General features: G+C 41.1%; 1 protein-coding gene across 1 annotated transcript in view; it reads right to left on the bottom strand.

Moving 5' to 3' along the window:
* The window catches only part of SPOPL (speckle type BTB/POZ protein like), a 37582-nt gene extending 18333 nt beyond the window's left edge, over positions 1–19249 (bottom strand). The window contains exons 1-4 of the mRNA XM_055812027.1: positions 18987–19249; positions 1788–1922; positions 1507–1628; positions 1105–1256 (exon numbers count right to left, since the gene is read on the bottom strand). Of these exons, the coding sequence (XP_055668002.1) occupies positions 1105–1256; positions 1507–1628; positions 1788–1865 (352 nt within the window). The 5' untranslated portion in view covers positions 1866–1922; positions 18987–19249. The remainder of the gene's footprint in view (positions 1–1104; positions 1257–1506; positions 1629–1787; positions 1923–18986) is intronic.
* Positions 19250–19847: the final 598 nt, after the last annotated feature.

Raw genomic sequence — 19847 nt, 5'->3', positions numbered from 1 at the left:
ACACACTGCCGTTTCACTTCATTACATACACCAGTCCAGTAGTGGACTGGAATACTATCTCAAAGCCAAAAGCCATGATCCACCAAATGTATAGAAGTGTACCTTTGTTCATATAAGCTCCAGAACCAGGTGATTTGCATGGGCTGAAGCAACCAGCTCCATCAGCAGAAGAGGATATACAGAGTGCAATTTCTTTAATTTACTTTCCGCCTGAGAAGTCCAATTATTTAATTTTTATTTGAACTCAGTTTTGTGGATTTACTGCAAAGATTACAAGTGGGCCTAGTTATGTAAGGAGAAAGTAGCATGAACTTTGGGTATGAGTAGTGGAGATCTGCAGATGTCTCCAAGAAATTCAGACCTTGCAACAGAACAGACCCTGTAAGATCTTTTAAGTCCTGGAGTAGGAGGAGGGAAGAAAAGTACACAGATTCTTCTTATAAAGGACTAGCAACAGCAAAAACTTGGTGCAGACCAGCATTAAATTATGTGTTTTCATGATGATTCCAGCTTTCCCAAAAATGTGTTTCCAATGAAGGTGGTGCTTACAAGTTTGAAACTAAGAGCCATACATTTTTCATACCAAGAAGGCAATTAAATCAAGCTACCAGTTAGTTCAAAGTCTTCTAATTCCTTGGGTACATCACTCATGTTTTTGAGCTGATTACAGTGTAAATCAGATTAAATAGACCAAAACATTGTAAAGGAGTGTCTAAAAAAACCCAACAACCCTGCATGTTTATCCTAATTAATTATGGAAATCAAACACTTACTTCCACTGTAGCTAGAAACAAGAAAATACACCCATACTAACAGGAAGCAGGAATAATCTGCTAGAAATGCTAAGTGACAAGAATCTGGAGTGACAGCAGTTAATAATGCGCTGTAATTTATACTGCTCAGGATAGAATTAACATCGCTCAGTGATCAGAAATGTATGAATCGTGAACAAGGCTTTTAATTAAGTTTCTAAAAGGATATAAAAAAGATATTTTAAAGTTTATCTCAATACTAATTTCTGTTTGCAACTATAAAAAATTACAACGCAGATTTTCTTTGGGATATTCTTACAAATCCACATGAAATACATTAAGATTCCCTTACCCATTGCTTTTGTTTCTTCTCTTTTTGCATTCAGCAGGGAAAATTTGAATTTTGCTCTGACTTCACTTTTTGGACAACTGACTAAAAGCAAATATAGTGACAGGTAATCTTTACTTTCATCATCTAATCCCTTTGGATTCACTCTCAGGCACCTGAAAGAAACAGAAATTGTACTTTAAATTTTACCCAGAACAAATTCAGAAATATTTTTATAAGATCCAATGATACATGCTATTGAAACAAATGTTTCAGTTAGGACTATTGAAACTTGGAAATTAGAACAAACCCATACCTATTGCAAAACTTCAATAATGTCTGAGTTTTAATATTTGTTTGCAATTTAACTTTCCAGCTTTTGTGAGTGAAAAACAAACAAAGCAGTTGCTAGAATAAAGACCTTACCACTTCATTTTGTCATTTGGCCCTGATGAAAAGGTAGAGCTCTTTAAAACTTCACCCATTTCTTCTCGACAAAAACTGAAGTTATTAATGGTCCACATGTAGGAAAATTTTACTACTTTAACCTGAACAAAAAATGTAGAAAAAGTCACTAAAATTTAACTTACATATCAAAGCATTAAATATGAGAACTAGCTGGACTATAAGCACAACTCAATTTTAGCTATTTTTTTAAAAATTATAATTGACTAAAAAAATAAAGCCATTAGAATTTATGCAATTACCTGTGTGTAACACCAGCTTTCAGCCACAGGTCCACTGGACATCTCCCCAGGAGGAGGTGGGGTAGGAACCCTTGACATTGCCACTTATTGCAGGTTTATAGTATCAAGATAGCAATTCAAACTTCAGTAATTCTCCTAAAAAAAGTAATTAATATATTTTGTTCATCCTTTTTAAGTGTGAGGCGAAAAATATTTTCATATCCATATTACTGTGTTTACTAAACGATGCATCTGAAAATTAAACTTGAAAACAGGACGATGCCTTTGCTATTTAGACAGGCTAGGTGTCACACATTAATGACCACTTGTACTAAAAATCTGCAGGCTGAATCTTCATGCAACACTTTATAAAAGCAAGCACTTATGCATCGTACAATACCACTAAAGACATTAATTCAACATCACCTTTGCAAATCACCACCTTGATCGCTCCAGTCATGTTATAACTTTCTTCAGAATCTTCTTTGATTTGAAGAGTAACTAGCGCCTTGTAAGCACTCAGTTATTAGTACCAAGGTATTAGTTGCCCACACAGGCATAATTCAGTCCTAAAAGAGCACCTGGGAGCAGAATACATTCAAACAACCCTGGGATTTCTCAAGGGAGGGTAAGAAATTTGCATTTGAAGTAGTATTTTCTTCACACATCTTTCGGCTGCCTTGTATCTTCAACACCAACAGATTCAACTGAAGAACTATAAATCACCACAACTGTGTGCCTGTTTCCTGTTGAAGCACAAAGCTGAAAAACAGTTTAAGTCAACTCACCAACTCTGAAGAACTTTTTAATAGCCCATAAAGCCATTTTGCCATTATCACTTAACAGAGCACTACAATTTCTCCTGCCCATCAGAAACTGAGTCACATGCCCAGATTAATCACATCCAGCTAAGACATGAAATTAGTCAGCCTACTCACACTAGCCTTTGTACATAGCTAGTGAAAGAAGGTGGGCCTGTCAGAGGGTAGCTCTAGGTTACTGGGCTGACTCTCCTTTAGGGAGGGTTTGCTGTCACCTTCAGACAGGTTCCTCCCAGGAGCACAGCTTATCACTTAAGCAGCTCCATTAAGTTGCTTAAAAAGTGAAACGAACCCTGATCAAACCAGATGAAAGTCACAATTGCTCCTGCCAGGCAACGTTTTCCCCTAGTACAGAAACATCTCCTGCTATCACTAAAGTGACATCAGAAAACTACAATCTCCCTGCAACATCCGAGTGTTTCACTATATAGGTCTTTTTACTTCTGATAGAACAGTGTTAAATTGTCCTACTCAGAAGATATGATTGCACATCACTAATCATGTTGGAACTCTGCCTTCAGGATAGGGAACATGTAGGAACAAGGTTTTATGCAAACATTGGTAAGACATCACTGCAAGACCACATGCAACTCAGTAACTATGTGAACAAGTTTATTATTCCTATGGAAAGGACAATTTTTCTGTGACTTGCTATGATCCTTGGTAGATGCTTTCACTCCTGCCTTTCTGGTAGGTTTCTCACTCGCAATATGAATTAGCCCTTCCACATTAAAGCCTGCTGACATGGGAACTGCTCTGAATCACAAAAGTATAAAACCTTGAAAATAAAAGTATTTCTCAGTTTTTATCAGATGAGAACACAGATGCTATACAATCAAACCCGTTAACAGATCTTTATTAGCAGATCTACTATGACAAGATAAAAAAAATAATCATTGAATAAGTTCTCCTTCAAGATATGGATCATTGGGACATGAAAGTGTAATCACAAATACACTTCAGCTGTCTCTAAGTAACTTTTCCCAAATGAAACTTGTAATCATTTATGGCAATATTCAATACTTAATTAGTACTTTCCATAAATGAAAACTAGTAACAAACAATCACTCTACATTTGAAGATAATGGAACTTGTTTGCCCTGTGTTTTTTTTAAGTAGGAATCACATGGATTGTAGAAGCTGTCTTTACATGGATTTGGTTTACAGGATTACAGTTTGTTTTAATTCTCTGTACAGAACCACCCTGAGTAAAATTCCTAGGAAGGATACCTGTGAACATCCATCTTTTATAAAGCAAATATTAGTACTTATATTACCATTATTTCTGAAAGCATATCCTGTTCAATGATAACAACTGAAGCTGTTTCCCAAACACACGATGGACTGTACATAGAACCATATCCTGGAAGTGTTGGAACAGCTTACCTCAGCCTTACTGAACCTGTTTGCTCTTCTTCAGTTCTCCAAAGTGAAAACCAAGAAATACAGCCCACTCCTTATTCTATCATTTGCATGAGATGTACAAAACTGTCTCACCTCTAACCTGTTCCTTGGTTCTTTCAGTCCATTAGAGCAGTCAGCTCCTGGTAACTATGAAGGAACAGCAGATCCGAGCCAAGTTTGCTCTGAAGGGGCCTCTAAACAGAAAAAGGCTGCAAATAACTGCTGTATAGTATCCTCTTCAGAAAGTGTCCAGTGACCTTAGGCCAACTACCTGTAGTCAGCTGCTCCCCCCGTCTCACAGCTAAAAATCAGTTTGATTCACTGAGAATTTAACTCTAAGCAAAGGTAGTTATTTTCAGGTCCGTCTGTTGACTTGTCTCTGTACCTGTTCTACCCAGGGCATTTGTACTTCAGAGGCTGCTTCCACCTGCTGCATGGCTTTTATTTATCTCAGATTGTGACAGAAGCCATGATTTTACACAAGTATACTTTTCAGATCCTTCTGAACAGCTTCAGCTTTTTGTAAAGTTTGCCATTACAGCATTAGGACCAGACAACTGATTTTCATGAGCTCTTGACACACCTTTGAGGAGCAGATTTATACCTCACTCTTTTGGGCATGAATTTACTAAACCAATCAAATTTTTAGATTGAGAAAACTGGGAGAAAAGCAGTAACTTTAAATACTTGATATCATACTGGAAGCCTGTGTTGAGGAACAGTCCTTTTTATTTTTTAATATGTCTGGATGCATATTTTTTTAAAAAGCAAGAAACCAACCAACAGCAAACTGAACAATGAAGAATGAATAAACAAAGCATTAGATGCTCTGCTCAGACATATAGCAAAAGACAGAGAACAGCAGGGAAGCAGTTTATCAGTACTGCGTCCCACCCCTCACTTAATCCATTAATCGGGATTTGGGTGGGGACACGGGAATATTTACCAAAACTACAAGGTGAAAGAACACAAGCTTCAAAGATGCTATCCTGAAGTACACAGGTATATGAGGAAGGAAGCCCCCGGCCTGACACCCAGCCTGAGTGGGCCACTGCATGCCCTGCCTGCTTCCTGTGGCCACTGACAGTTGCCAGGGCCAAGCAGACCTCGCAAGGGTAGACTGAAGGTGAGAAGACAGACACAGAACCAAGGGTGAGTGTGCAGCTATGTACTGTGCTCTGTTTAGGGAGAAAACTAAATACTACTTTGGAGAAAATGTTTATGAATCACCAAGTAGCCGCTGTCATCAGCTCTGACAGAAAGGTTTTTCAAGCACCAAACCCTCACCACAGCCTATTAGATCAAATGGTTGGGAACAGAGGGAGCTGCAGTTCACAAAACCAGTCTGAGAATGACTGGGCAGAATTAAATCAAAAGCAGGAAGACAGGCCTGTTATCTGCAGGACAAAATAACTTAGAGGGACGATTTTCATGCTAGAACCTGCATTTATTCCTCCACAGGCTATCATGAACAAAGCAGCAGAGGTGATGGAACATTATCCTGCAACACCTCAGAGTTTTCAGGCACAGCCATACCTGTCTGGACATGGCTTAACAAACCAGTCAGTGTGGCCACTTTGCCAGGCAGAAGTCACTGACCATCAGAGGAAACATGCACTGAGGACAGTAAAACAAGTTTTAATGGATGAGGCAAAAGAAGTTTCTGGCTTTCAAAAGGGAAATGAGATTATTTTTAAAGGGTGTTAAGTACCTTTGTTGTTTGTTTGATTCTTTTAATGAAGTGAAATACCCATACTGAATGTGGTGCAGCAGTCAGTGATGATTTTACTCTCTGCAAGTTTGCTTTCATTGTCTTACTTCAAAAGACAGAAGAAAAGCTCAAAGGTATTTTACCTAACCAGTACTCCCAGACTCCAAACATGATGAGCTTATCACTACTTCTACAGATCTCTTAATGAACACACTGGTTTCACCTGCTAATCACTCTGCCAAACAGACCAGTCTCTCTTAAATCAGGATCTTCACAGAGTTGAGTGCTACTTGCAGAGCAGTAATGGGCAAGAGGCAGAGATAAAAAAAAAAAAAAAAAATTAATGTTAAGTACATTTAGGAATCAACTGAAGTACTCTCCTAGTCAAACAAATACTTGTGGTAAACTTCAAGCCATCTGAAGTTGATTACCACTACCTGCAGATAGACTGTAAAGAAAGCATGGGCTAGCCCCCATAAAACGTATTTACACTGAATTTCATCAAAAGCTGTATCAGCTCTCTATTTTCTTAACTTTAAGATATCTTAATATTCAAAGCTACTTCATACATCAATGTAACATGTGAATTTCATCATATTGTTTCCCTTCCCAGAAACCGAATGTTTGACAACATTATTCTAGATACTTTTCAACCTCTTAGAGCTAGACAAGGACATATTCCCAGTCTCTTACATCTTGTGTTGGAATCACCTCAACTTTTTCACTGGAAAAAATAGCTAGCTCATTAAAGTAGTACCATATGCATATGAACACACAAACAGCATTTTCTACTCCCCCAATAATAAACCTGCAAAACACTCCATAAACCTATTTGAAGAATCACCCGAAGTGTTAGTATGATCTTTTGCCAGTTTTCACATCTAAGAGCAGAAGCTTGGTGTAACAACTATATCGTAACAGTTCTTTCAGAGTAATAATAATGTAACAGGTGCATATAAGCAGGTGTGCATGTTAGCCAGTGACCACAGCCATGTTTTATCTTTGTATTTCAGTAAGGTATTACAGTCAACAAATTACTGGCAGGAATGGCTAAATGAATGGTCTTCTGCAGGGTATACAACACACCCTGCAAGTCAAATCCAGCCTGCCAGAACCTAACCCACAGATCAGTTCACCAAGCAAATCAGTGACCCCCTCAAGAGCAAGACAGAACATTGTGAACTGGATGATCAGTTCCTGCTGACCCTCTTCTATCCCTTCTTCCTGTGGCTTGAACCTCCAGGATCAGTTTTTCCCTCCCAGGTTGTCCATATTCTGGCACATGATAGGTCTTCCAACACCTCATCAAACGCTATAACTAAACAGGAGCCTGGTGCGGTGCAGACTTCTCGCATCCTGTCCAGAACCTGAATGACAAAGCAACATTTAACAGTAACGTCACGGTGCACTTTCAAACCATGACAGCACAGTTTCCACAATGCCCCAGAAAGAGAGTACAGAGCCTGTCCTGGCTGAAACATCAAACATCTCTATCCAACAAACCACTTCAAGCATTTAATAGTTAATGTAAAAGAAACTTAGTAAGAGTGAACGATAATACTATTTAGCTGTCTCTAAGGAAAGCCTAACAAATGCCCAGACCAACAAATCCCACATGCATGTCATATTCCATTTGAATGGTGACAGTCTTGTCCTGAACAGGGCTGAACACTTCAAGAAATGCAAAGCTGTTATGAATCAACTTTTTTTCCTCTGAAGTATCGATATTTCATCACTGGCTGAAATAAAAGATCACTTTCCAAATGCTGACTGGCAAATAACACCCTGTTCTGCCAACTTTATATTCCTAGTAAATACGTAATTCAGAAACTAAATATAGTTTGTCTAAATCTACAGCCAAAACTCTGGGTTTTAAAAAAAATATATAAATCTAAAGTGAATAGGTCTACCACTCAAAATTAGCCTCCAAAAACCTGCTCAATATAAACATCTCTAGTTAGAGCCAGTGATTTCGTTCCTCTCATTAAATGATCACCAGTGAATAAAGTACGTATTACTTATATAAAACTATGTAATAAGTATTATACATAATACTACATATCATTGTTTTTTATTCAAGGAATCAGTTTGGGTTTCTAAATTACTGAGACAAATCACTTTTGGGTAAGTGAGAATAACACATTTATGAAGCTGAAGATGGAGGAAAACAAACAAACCAAAATAATTAAGTCTGAAGTGAAAGACATTTTAAGGCCTAAGACAGTTATTTTTGCATCCACCCCATCTGAAGCAATGTTCCAGGTGACACACAGTTGTAGGTAGCATCAATTTAGGAAGGCCAAACTGTCTGAGAGCCAGGAAAGCCATGCCCCTTTCTCCTTGGTCACGGAAGATCTGTGTAACAGCCACCCATCATCGCTGGTCATGCTTATCCAATAGCATGAAACTCCTATGGCTTGAATGCTGCTCAAATCCACAGAAGAGACATTACCTTCCTCACTGAATCTCCGACTTAAAAAAAACATCCAGTTGAAGAGAGAAATTTACCATCTTCTTCTGTTTAAGAATTTGTCTTGTAAGCCAATTATGCTTGGTAAAATGCGTAAGATTTCTACTAGTAAGTAGAAAAAAGTCTGAACTTTCTAAAAGGTAGGATTGTTTTCTTAATTTGCAGGATCTGCATCTCTTCACAATTGATCTTTTTGAAAGAATTGCTGCATATTTCCTATATAGGTAACTATTAAACTAAGTTTTCTGCTAGATGATACACAACACATTAACAGACATTTGAAAGGTCTATTAAGCTTAGCCAGTTTTCCAATTTGTTCAGTATATCATCATTTGCTTCTCTGAAAACAGACTCAAGATATATCTAGAAAATTTAAATACAGTGTTTAGTATTTACTGATTTTAATCCCTATCTATCACTGCAACATTTGAGTGGACAGTATTAATACTTAAACAACTGCAGCCATATCTACCTCTCCTACGTTAGAAAACCTACAGGTTAAGGACATACTACATTTTACATTATTTGTAGTACTTCCAACATACAAAATGCTGCCTTTCCAGGGCAAACAGAAGGGAACAGCAGCTGGGCTATGCACAGGGAAACCCCATGACGCTTAAAGAAGCAGCAAAGGGTCTGCAACAGTTAAAAGGAAGGGTTTGGGTGTTTTTTAGAACACAGTATTAAGAAATGCTTATTTAAGTACACGTTTGCTCTGGAACCACACAACAGCAACCAAGTTTACACAAACCTAAAGCAGCTTTGGGGCTTAAATCATAAGCTCTGGCTGTTCCTTCATGCTTCACGCTCTCACCCTTGCCATCCCCCAGATCTGCTGGAAGCTACCGCCCAGCCAGGAGAAACACACACACTTCAGCACCCACACCATGAGCCAACTCATAACCCTCTCCCCAGCAAGAAAAAAATACTACCCTGGACTGTGACAGCTGAGAAACTATGTATACATCCCCCATCACCCCTGTTCCAGGGACATACACTCCAGCAGAGACAGGGGCAGGCAGCTGGGGTCAGAGCCATCTCAAAATAGCTGCAGCTAAGACTCCAGAATTTAAAAGCACATCCTCGAGGTGGCTCCAGCAGAAGAGCCCAAGTAAGGCAAAGCCCAACACATGTGAAACACCCACCTTTTCAGGAGGATGGTGATGTAGCTATAACTGATAACACTGAAGTCAGCAACTCAAAATCAGCAAGATTATACTATTAGTTGTAACAACTGTAAAGCTGAGTAGATGTACTTTTCAGGTTTTTCTCTGATTTTTCTTTCCAAACCTAAGCCTTTGAAAAATAAATTGAATTTCACCTCAGCTGAGAGAAAACTTAGTGCCCAGCAGAGCCTGAACTGTAACTGGTTTACATCAGCCGAGCTTATTAATAAAAATCCCTCAGCACTATCCTCGCATTATTGTTCTGTAATATAGGAAGCCCATTGTGCTCCTTATTAGATAACCTAGATGATTCCCTACAAGAGTCACCTACACATTTCCCTTCAGAAGAAATGCAAGATTTCTTACAGCGTATTTCAATTTCATTGTCCAGTCTAGTTTTATGGGACCCAAAAGATGGGTATTGCCACCACAATTCCTCTTGGAAAGATATTCTATTTGAATAATCTTTTGCTGTAGGGTTTTTTTCCTGGTATACAGCCAAAGTGATCTTTTCCCCTCTTTAGTTTCACTCCATTACTCTTACTCAAACAAATCACTGGCATATGAAAGTATATTAAATGAAGACACTTCTTCCCTAAATACTTCAGTTACACACAATCAAGAGTTCACCAAATTGAAAATGCTAATCTTGGCTTTTGTTTTTGCACATCAAACAAATATCCATATCAGCCAACAGAAAGTTCACTTCAACTGTAACAAAAAAATATCTTTCCCCAGCAGATTTAGAGTTTGGTGTGTTCCGTTTTGATTTTCTCTTTAAATTCATAAGGTTTGTGAAAAGCAGTAGACTATACTCTCTGGAGACAAGTGCTTTCCTTTGCTGCAGAGAAGTTGTATGGAGCAACCGCAGCATGATGCTGTCCTTATTAACCTCTGCAGATTGTTATCACCTGGCAAATTCACACTGAAATGGTACAACTGCTTTCAGCAGCCAAAAGCTCATACTCACAGATGTTACCAGGTGGGGGATTTGATCATCCATTTGTTACCTTGTTACCTATAATGGCAAAATGTGGATACATTTGTGCACACAGCTGCACCTTCATGGAAACAGAGAAGCACAGCTCACTCAGGCCTGTTTTATGCCTCATACCAAACCAGTCACAAAGAGTATTAATACTTCGTGCAAGAAAAGATTGGTGCTTACAAGCTAGGAGATTGAGAAAAAAAAAACCCTACGCAATTTCCAAACCGCAAAACTCAATTCTGCCAGGACTAAATGCATTCAATGCTAGTTCACCCAAATAGTCTTGAAACTAAATTTCAGTGAACTGGGTATTAAATTTCATCCACAAGAGCTGATTAGACAACATCCAAGGAAAGACAGGTACGTCAAGAGGTAGAGCTGCATATTCACTTGCTTTGGTGAATATGAAGCAGGAATCTCTGAAAGCATAGCTAGATGAAGACCTGACGAAAGCCATCAAGGCAAGCAAAACTTGACATCTCAGTCTTAGACTGCAGCTAAACAGGTTCACACCCACAGATGTAAAAACGAAAATCCTAAAAGTTCATAGAATCACAGGGATACAAAAGAATCCTTGAGTCCACTCCCAACTTCAGTCCAATAAAGACCAGTTTCTTAAGTTCAAAGACAAGTACACCATTTCTCCTACTCTATTGTTTTTAAAACATCCAGATATTGTTTTGCTTATACTTTTGGACTTAAGAACAATTTCAAAATAATATGTTTAAGATCCCTTTTTCCATAACAAAATAAATTCAAACCTCTGCAGTTTCTGACTTTTCCCACTTACAGCACAGTCTTACTTGCTCAAGACTAAAGAACTTGAAGTATGTCTTAACTCTCTAGACAGAGAGGTTGAGCAAACTCAGCAGCCATAAACTTTGAAAATTATGGATTAGAAACACTAAGTCCTGAGACCAAAAGTAGTATTCACATTTTTTTCCTCACAAGTGTTACTTCTCTAAAATTAGTTTGATCATTAAAAAGATTTCTATTGCTTTCAATCTCCATGGAACCATTTCATTCCTCACAAGAAAGACTACTCAGCAACAACTACTTCTTGCTTTGCAGCACCAAGCCCCACTGTTTCTCCAGCAGTTGAGACTGCAGAACTCACTGCTCCATTTGCAATCCTGGACTGCTTACTCAGGGTGAGAGGGAAAGGGACCAGGGGACAGTGCAGCTTACTCCATCCACATCAGGCTCCTCTACTACTGTCTTGCTCATGAACGTTAATTTGTCACCTGCTCACTTGACAAAACCTGTGTAAACTCTTTGATGGTTAGAACTGAGGCCTAAAACTATTTTCAAAACAATAGGAAGAACGAAGCCTTACAAAAAGCCCTAGTTACCAAGGCGTGAATGTGTAAAAACTTACTCACACCTTGTTGAACAGGATGTTCAATCCCATTTTTTCCCCTCCTCAGCCCAGACTCCTTATGCCACCAGTTTGTTCCTCTAAAGGCAGACTGTTTTACTAAGGTTTAAAAACAACAGTAAGGCAAACAGGCTGGCATAGGGCTGTCGGGTGGCCTGGCTAATCTGGGCACGGTTACGCAGATTTGTTTGACAAAAGCAACAGGGGTTGATAAAAGGCAGTAAGTTCTATCACACCAAACTCTTTTCACAAGCTGCTTCAGCTGCCTTCAAGAGTCTCTTTCTTGCTGGCACCATACACCACAAACCACCACACCACGAACTACTACTGCAAGCATCTGTCTTATTACCATGACTCCAGAAAGCTGCTGCACGGGCTGCAGCCGGCCCAGGCAATTGTCCACTGACATCTATACTTGAATAAACCAAACATCCCTCCTTGCTTTGCTGATGCCCTAGCACAGCTAGGCTTGCAAAGGCCTCCACTGGCTATGGCAAGTAAACAGATTTGGTTTCACCTTCAATGCTGTCAAACGAGGCAGACCAAGAGCTGAAGCAAGTCTGCTGCTTTTTGCCTCTGCCCACATGAGACATGAGCCCACTGTGAATCATCCTGACGAGGCCGCCTCGTTAAACACAGCACAGTGCAATGCCTGCAGCACAGCTACAGAAAATTACTTTCACAGAAAAGAAGAAACAAAAGGAAGAAATGCAATTTAATATCAGGAAATCAAGAAGTCAGCTAACACCACGTGATGAGACCATCTTTACAAGTGACTATGAAAACCTCTACGAAGGCTTTGACACTGTAATTTCTCAGTGTCAAAGATTTGATGATGCTACTGCCATATACTTTTCCTCTCACCACTCAGTGAGCGGAGTCTCACAGTTGTTGAAGGGGAAGGCACATTTCCAAACACAACTGACATTTAAATCGTTAAAAACGATGCCTGGCCTGTGAAAAAATACTAAAAACTACTGACCACAGAATAAAAGTTTATTTTGCTTGATAATCTTGTTAATATAACTATTCATAGCAACTAACTCTGGATACAAGGTTTCCCACATACAGGTTTTGAGCAGGCTACTGCCTCTCTTCCACTTCTACATATATCATGCTTCCCCCACCCTCCCCTTTTTTGTTTTTGTTTTGTTGTTTGTTTTTTTAAACAAGGCAAAAACCACACTTTAGGATAACATTACTGATAAGGCATCTTTTGCCATAAGACAGACAGGAGCTCCTCTAATCAGAAGCCTCGCATGGGATGTAACAGTATTAATTCAAGTCTTCTAGATTTATTTAATGTCTGTCTTTTTCCTCAGATCAATGACCTGCCCTGTGTATTTTGCAAAACTTTCAAAAATGTATTGATGTAAACTTCTTCTGTATAGTTTTAGTTTCTTATAAATTATATCACCCATCGCAACTAATATCCTTCTGCTGCCATTTTGTATTTTAAAAGTTTATTATATGCACATAAGTAACAAGCAAAATCTACCTTGATATATTCCGCAGGAAGATAAAAAATACATCAAAACTAGATTTCATACTCTTGGGTCTGGCACTGTTTGGCGTATGTTGTTTCAGAGGAGTAGAATGTATGATCACACTGACTTCGTCAGTGCAGCAATGTATATGAACTTAAAACTACCCAAAGAAGCTAGAAGCTTCACCCAATTTGGTTTCTAGTGTAACATTTCAAGAACTGAAGTAATATGACTCAAGTCTTTAAATGAGTTCATACAGACCATAAGCAAAACTTTCCAAATGTGTGAAAAAACACCTAAAAATAGGCACAAATCCAGATGTACACAAGTAATTGCTGCAATTGATTTCACACACACCACAGTCACAACATTGTTTGAAGGACTGTATTTTGTCCTGTTACAAGAACAGTTACTCAATTTGATACGTAAATATCAGTGTGACCACTGATACATTTGACACTTATAAAAAGGAGTTAAAGTTTAATATTTTCATTACATACTGCCCCATCCCAGAAGCTGAACTACATTAAACACTTTACCTAAATTACAAAACAGTTCTGATCTAAACTGCTGAAGGTAAAATTATAAGTAAACAAGTGACTGAAATTAAACTCAGTTCACAAGGAATGCATCTGTTTTAAAATTTAAGAAAAACTACCACTAAAGAGTGCTCTTTTGTTGCTGAGGTAATGTCTACAGTTTAAGTAATTCAGAGCCCTATTGTGTTACATGCTGCAGACAGTAAACAAGTGACTCCTCTCAAGAATTCTAAGAAATTATTAGCTAACTAATCTGAATCATTAGATTAATACATTAAGCACCCAAAGCAACAAATGACTTGTATTGAGATTTTATTCCAACTTAAACCAGTGATTTTTTTACTTAAATTCCATATATTGAAAATAGCTGTCCTTCAGAGGTTACAGGCCACGCTGATGGAGAAAACAGATCCATCAGCTAGAAACTGAATATGAATAAAGAAAGCCAGGAAAATTAAAACTTTTGGGGAAGTAGTTTTCCAAAAAAGTCAACATGGAACAGAACTAGAAATTATGACACCAGAGGAATGAGTTCTGCACCTACATGTAATTTCAGTTCTTCAGGAAGCAACAGCTGACATAATTAACCCCAAGCCCTTTTAGAGTCTAATTAATTTTCCAAACATTTAATAAACAAGAAAACAAGCCATTTGAAAGAAATCAAGTGTAACTCACCACTTCCCCCACCCACCCCCCATTCCCTTCACCTCCATTTGTAACCCTACTTATGAATTGATTTTGCAAGGGACTTGACCAACTGGTAAGTGAGCTCTTGGGAGGGGATAAAAATTAAAGGAACAACCAGGAAGGAGGCTGAGAGAAAGTTTGGCTCCCAAGTTGCACCCAGTGATCCTCTCCACTGCATAACAGAGGCAGGTACAACAATAAAAGGTTCCACCCCATGAACTCTGGAAGTTTCCCAACAGCTGGAAACATTTACTCCACCAGCAGCAGCACTGCCTATGCCAAGAGCTACTCTGTTGCATTCTACCTGGCACACAACTGTTTTTTCTTTCTATAAAGCCACCAGTTAAATTACACATCAAATGATAATTCACCTTTGAACCACTTCAGAAGTCAAGTCACAATATAGTGCAAAGAGCAAATGTCACCGAAACAAAGGTGGATGGAACTGACAGACTGTTCACTACTCAACTCGTAAGGTACCTCTAATTATAAAGGCTACGCAGCTGTCTATTACAAAGTAATCCTACAGCAAGACTACAATCAAACTAGAGCTTCAAATCATACTTATCACATTTCACAAATAGAGCCGAGATCTGATGTTTAATCAAAAAAAAAATGTCTCAAAAAAAGCCCTTCGCAGACACACAAGTAGTAAACTAGCATACTGCAAGTGCTCGCAAAACCTACTAGCCTCTTTCCATATATGTAGCAATGAAATCAAGGGACAGAACACTAGACATTTCTAATGCTTAAAGAAGGTTCCAAGTACATAAAGCAGCTTCTTTTACAGAGGTGAGAACAACAAAAAAATTCTTTTCCCCATTCTCCTAGCAGTCAACTTTATGTGAAGTCCACTTTGAAATCACTTAGTCCTTCCTGAATCTCTGAAGCAGCAGCATGGAAAAGAAACCAGCTTTTTTCACTAAAGCAACTGCCAAATTCTGGAAATAACATATTACATCTGGTTTGTCATTTGTTTTTGATGATTTCCACAGAAAGAAAAAGTAGCCAACAAAAAGCAGCAAGCGTAGTATTTTTCACAAAAATCAAATTATAAATGGCTTATGGGACATACAAGGCAGCATCAAGGATAAGTAATCTAATTCAGGGCATTTGTACATATGAGCTCTCTAGATTATTCCATGCCAATGAGTTTCTGACTCATCTGAAAGAGTATCTCACTTTCCACTACATTTCTTAAATGCTATGTGCAAACACTGATCACAACAAGATTGGCAGATACATACATGCTTGCAAAGTGATTCCTTGTAAAGAACATTAAAAAGCCCCTTCACAGCTGACAAAGAATATTTTTAAAACAGGTTACCAAAAGCCACATTAGAAAGCTATTGAACTTGGGTAAGATGGAAGAGAGTTGAGAGGGTTTTCTGTTTAAGCTCACTCCAACAGCGAACATACATACTCCTGCTAAAATGTAGCCTTACCACACAAATTGAATAGCTGCAACATACCAAAAAATGAAACATTTAGGCAAAACAACATATAACTTGTAACATAGTATACACACTAAAGAAGCCCGCTGAACTAGGGCGAGCAACCATTTCCCTCAGTAACCACTACAGCATCTAAATCACCGCTATTAAAATACCTCCACCTCTCACACAGCCACAACAATTCTCCTCCAACTACTGAGCACAAACTGAAGGAGGTAATTTCCTACCTCCATCTGAAGGGACAGTTCCTATCAGACTCCTTTTGATATGGGTGGGACAAGAAGAAATCAGAAAGACATGAACTGAAAAGTTTCTCAAGAAATCAAAGCAAGGAAGGACACCCAAGAGAGAGGAAAGGGAATCAAGAGTCAAGGTATGAAAGCCTCTTGGAGAGCACATCTGGGATGTGCCAGAGCCAGCACTGGACAACCACTGAGACAAGGGCCTTTATTTTACCCCCAAGATGCAGGGACCAGGACATAGATGACAAAACACTGAGCCCATTTGGCTACCCAACTGCTCCTCCTCGGTCTGATGATCTCTGCAGAGTGTGGAGAGGGCTGCACATCCGTCCAGCTTCACTGTGCCAGCAGACCTCTGAAACAATGTAATTCATGCAAGCTGATATATCATCAGTACATCGTTTTGCTGCCTTATCATTAGTTGACTGTGTGGCATATTAGCTGATTTGATGGAGACAGTCAAGGAAGCACTCACTATGACTCCCAGGAAGGCAAAGTGCTTAACATCAGTAGTGAAAGAAGACCTAAAAAAAAAAAATCTGGAAAACACACCACTTTTCAAAGCCTTCATGTTTTGATCCAGGACACAGGATTTTGAAGATCAGAGGATTTTACGATTACAAGTACCAGGTTAGCGCTTTCAATGAGTGGAACAATCTCATCTGGATTTCCTTACTCTTAACTATGTTTTACTAAATACACAAGAAGCAGGATGGGCAGCATGCTGTAGACTGCTTTTTACAGAGACAGAAATACCTACAATAGCATATGAGCCTGTCACAAAAACAGTGAGAAAAAAACCCAGATATATCCATTTATCAGTGGGGGGGGGGGGGGGGGGGGAACACTAAGCCAAAACAAATGGGATGGGGTAGTTTTGTAATGCTAGACACACAGAAGCCTACTTCCGAGTAGAACCTAGAAACAAATTCAAGAGGAGAAATGTCTAACTACAATAATTTCTACAAGAGCATAAGACGTAAGGAGAAATAAGTGCACAGATACAGTTCAGATGTGGAGACTGTATATGAATTAGTGAGAAAACAACAAACAGTCAGAAAACCAAGGAAGAATGAATAAAAAGATAAGTCAATGAGATCTATGTACAAACCTTAACTACACCGCCTATTACCATCCTCAGGTATTTCTTTTCCACTAACTTATGCTGTTAATGACAAATGATTTAATTATCTCTACTGTCAATTTAAGTTTAGATGCTTTCAAAGTCACAAAACTCAACAGATAAGCACATCATATAGAGGAAAAAAAAGCAGGTTTATAATTTTTAATTTCAACTGAACATCCAAGAACTGTAAGCCATATGCATTCACAGTTGGAATCAGTGATTAAGCCAGAAAAAACTTGGTGGCTTTTCAAATTCATTTTATATTTGTCTATTGCATAGACAAGTTTTTAATAGCAACAAGTAGCTCCAACGCCTATGCAGGTTCAGAATGTAATTCTTTATTTTCACTGACAGTTTAAAAGCAGACTGCAACGTACCAAAGTTGAAAGTTTGGCAGAAAGCTGTTTCAAGGCAATATAACACCAAGGATATTTCTGGATATTTAAAATCTCAGGTTTCCAGAAGAGAGTTAAAAGTAGTTTCTGGTGATGTATCAAAGCCTGCCATGTTTGCAGCTTTATATACAAAAGGCGTATTGTTTAAAAATTATTTTCCCTTTCCTGAGCAAATAGCCACTTACAGAGCAGGGGAAAAATGTTATGCAGTAGACACACGCTGGAAATCCTTTGCAAAAATTTATGTTTGCCCTAGTCACACATCCCAGAAGGCTCAGACAGACAGAGAAGCCAGGTAAAATATTTTCAGAAGTGACAGTGACTGCTAACGACCCCTCTAGAAAAGGGATTTTTATTTCCAGAAAAAACACCCGGTTTAGTAAAAATAGAAAAAGGAACTAAACCTTTCTTTTTTTTTTTTAACAGTTAAACAAAATGCCTTGGCAGTCATACAAAAGGCTCAGCTTCAGCATCACTGTGGCACAAATTCTTCTAACCATATGGGATATCAAAATAAACGCGTTCTGCAGAACTGATAAGAATAAGGAATGACCCAGCTGAAGTCTCACAGGTTGTTCTTCCTGGCAGGAGGCTAAAACAATGCTTTTTGTTCATAATACTATTCTTGTAACTTTTAACACCACTTCAGAAAACAAGTTAAGAATATCTTCCCCAGATAAAGCTACGTTTTAAAATAAACTGTTGATTTTAGCATACCGCAGTTTACAAAACATCGCGAACTCATCAAGAGCGCCCGCGTTTCCTTTGTTTTGCTTTTTTCCCGTCCTTTATGCTCCCTCTCAACTACCTCTGCCCTCCAGCAGCCCTGCTGTGACGCAGCCCTCAGCAGATGACATCACCAGGTGAAATCCAGCCTCGGCCAACTCCACTTCCTGACCACGTATAAAATGGTGCGCGCCGCGCGCAGGCAGCGAGCGCGAGCTCCCCAGCGCTACTCCCGGGCTGCTGCAGCATCCCGCCGAGCCGGGGGGGCCGGGAGCCACCCCCCAGCCCCCCGGGGCCTTCCCGGGGCAGGCGGCAGCGCGGGGAGACGGCCGGGACGGGCTGTGTGGCACCACCGCCTGCCGCAGCCCGGCGCGGGCCCGCCACAACGTACGGATGACATACGGGGAAGCGCCCCCCGCCACAACCCGCCGCGGTGCGTGCGCGCCGGGCCGGCTCCCCGGGCGAGGGGGCTTCGCCCCCGCCCGCCGCTGCCCCGCGGCCTGCCCGCCGCCACAGGGAAGGGCCCCGCAGGCCGCTGCCTCGGGCAGGGGACCCGCGCCCGCCCGCCGGGCAGGGCCCAGCACAACAAAGGCCCCCCCCCACCCCCGGCCCGGGGCGGTACGTACCGGAGCGCGGCGCTGGCTGGGCGGCGCGGCGGGGCTCATACTGCCGGGGCGGAGGAAGGTGTGACGGTCACCGGCGCCCGGCGGGAGGCGGAAGCGGCGAGGCCGGGCGGTGGCGGAGCCACATCGCTGCCCGCGCCGAGACCCGCTGCCCGCCCCTCCCTCACGCTCGGCACCTCGCGGCTCCCGTCCGGCCCCGCTGCCGCCGCTCCTGCCGCCGCTGCCGCCGCGCTTCCGGGAAGGGAGGGGTCACGCCTCACGCCGCGCCGCTTCCATCCGGGCCTGGCGCGCGGGGCGGGGCGGGGCGGCGGGGGCGGCCGTTGGGGCGGGGCGGCGGGGCGCCTCCGGGCGAGGGGGGCGCCGGGCGCTGCCGCCCAGCGGTTTGCCCTGTCGCGGGGGTCGGGGGCGCTCCCCTGAAGCAAGCGCCCGGCCATCAGCCCCGCTGAGCGGCTGCCTCACGCCGCGGGGCGGACCTGGGGCTTCTGAGGACCCTTTTTAAAATTTGTTTATTTCTTCTCCTGATGAAATTAACCTGAAAACGACACCCCTGAGCTCCATCTGCTCCCAGGTGTTGGGAGCCGACGAGCAGCAGCCCTCCGTGGGCGCTCCCCTGGTGCAGCGCCGGCGCTGGGCGCTCAGCACCTCACCTGAGGCGCAGGCCTGCTCCCGGCCCGGGGACTCCGGCCCCCCAGCATCGCCGCCCAGCACTGCCGAGCGCTGCCCGCCAGATCCGTTTCCTTTAGCCCAGGTGGAAGGAATTTCTCCAAGTCATCGACGTATCTCCCTCGTTGCTTCTAAAAATAAATGATGTTATAATGGTAAATTCCACGTACGGTACCGCAAACTTCTTCGTGGAGGGTTGGA

This window comes from Falco peregrinus, chromosome 8 (assembly GCF_023634155.1).
Source record: "Falco peregrinus isolate bFalPer1 chromosome 8, bFalPer1.pri, whole genome shotgun sequence".
NCBI classification, from domain to species: domain Eukaryota; kingdom Metazoa; phylum Chordata; class Aves; order Falconiformes; family Falconidae; genus Falco; species Falco peregrinus.
The sequence above is the reverse complement of the archived record's forward strand: the minus strand, read 5'-3'. Positions and strand labels throughout refer to the sequence as shown.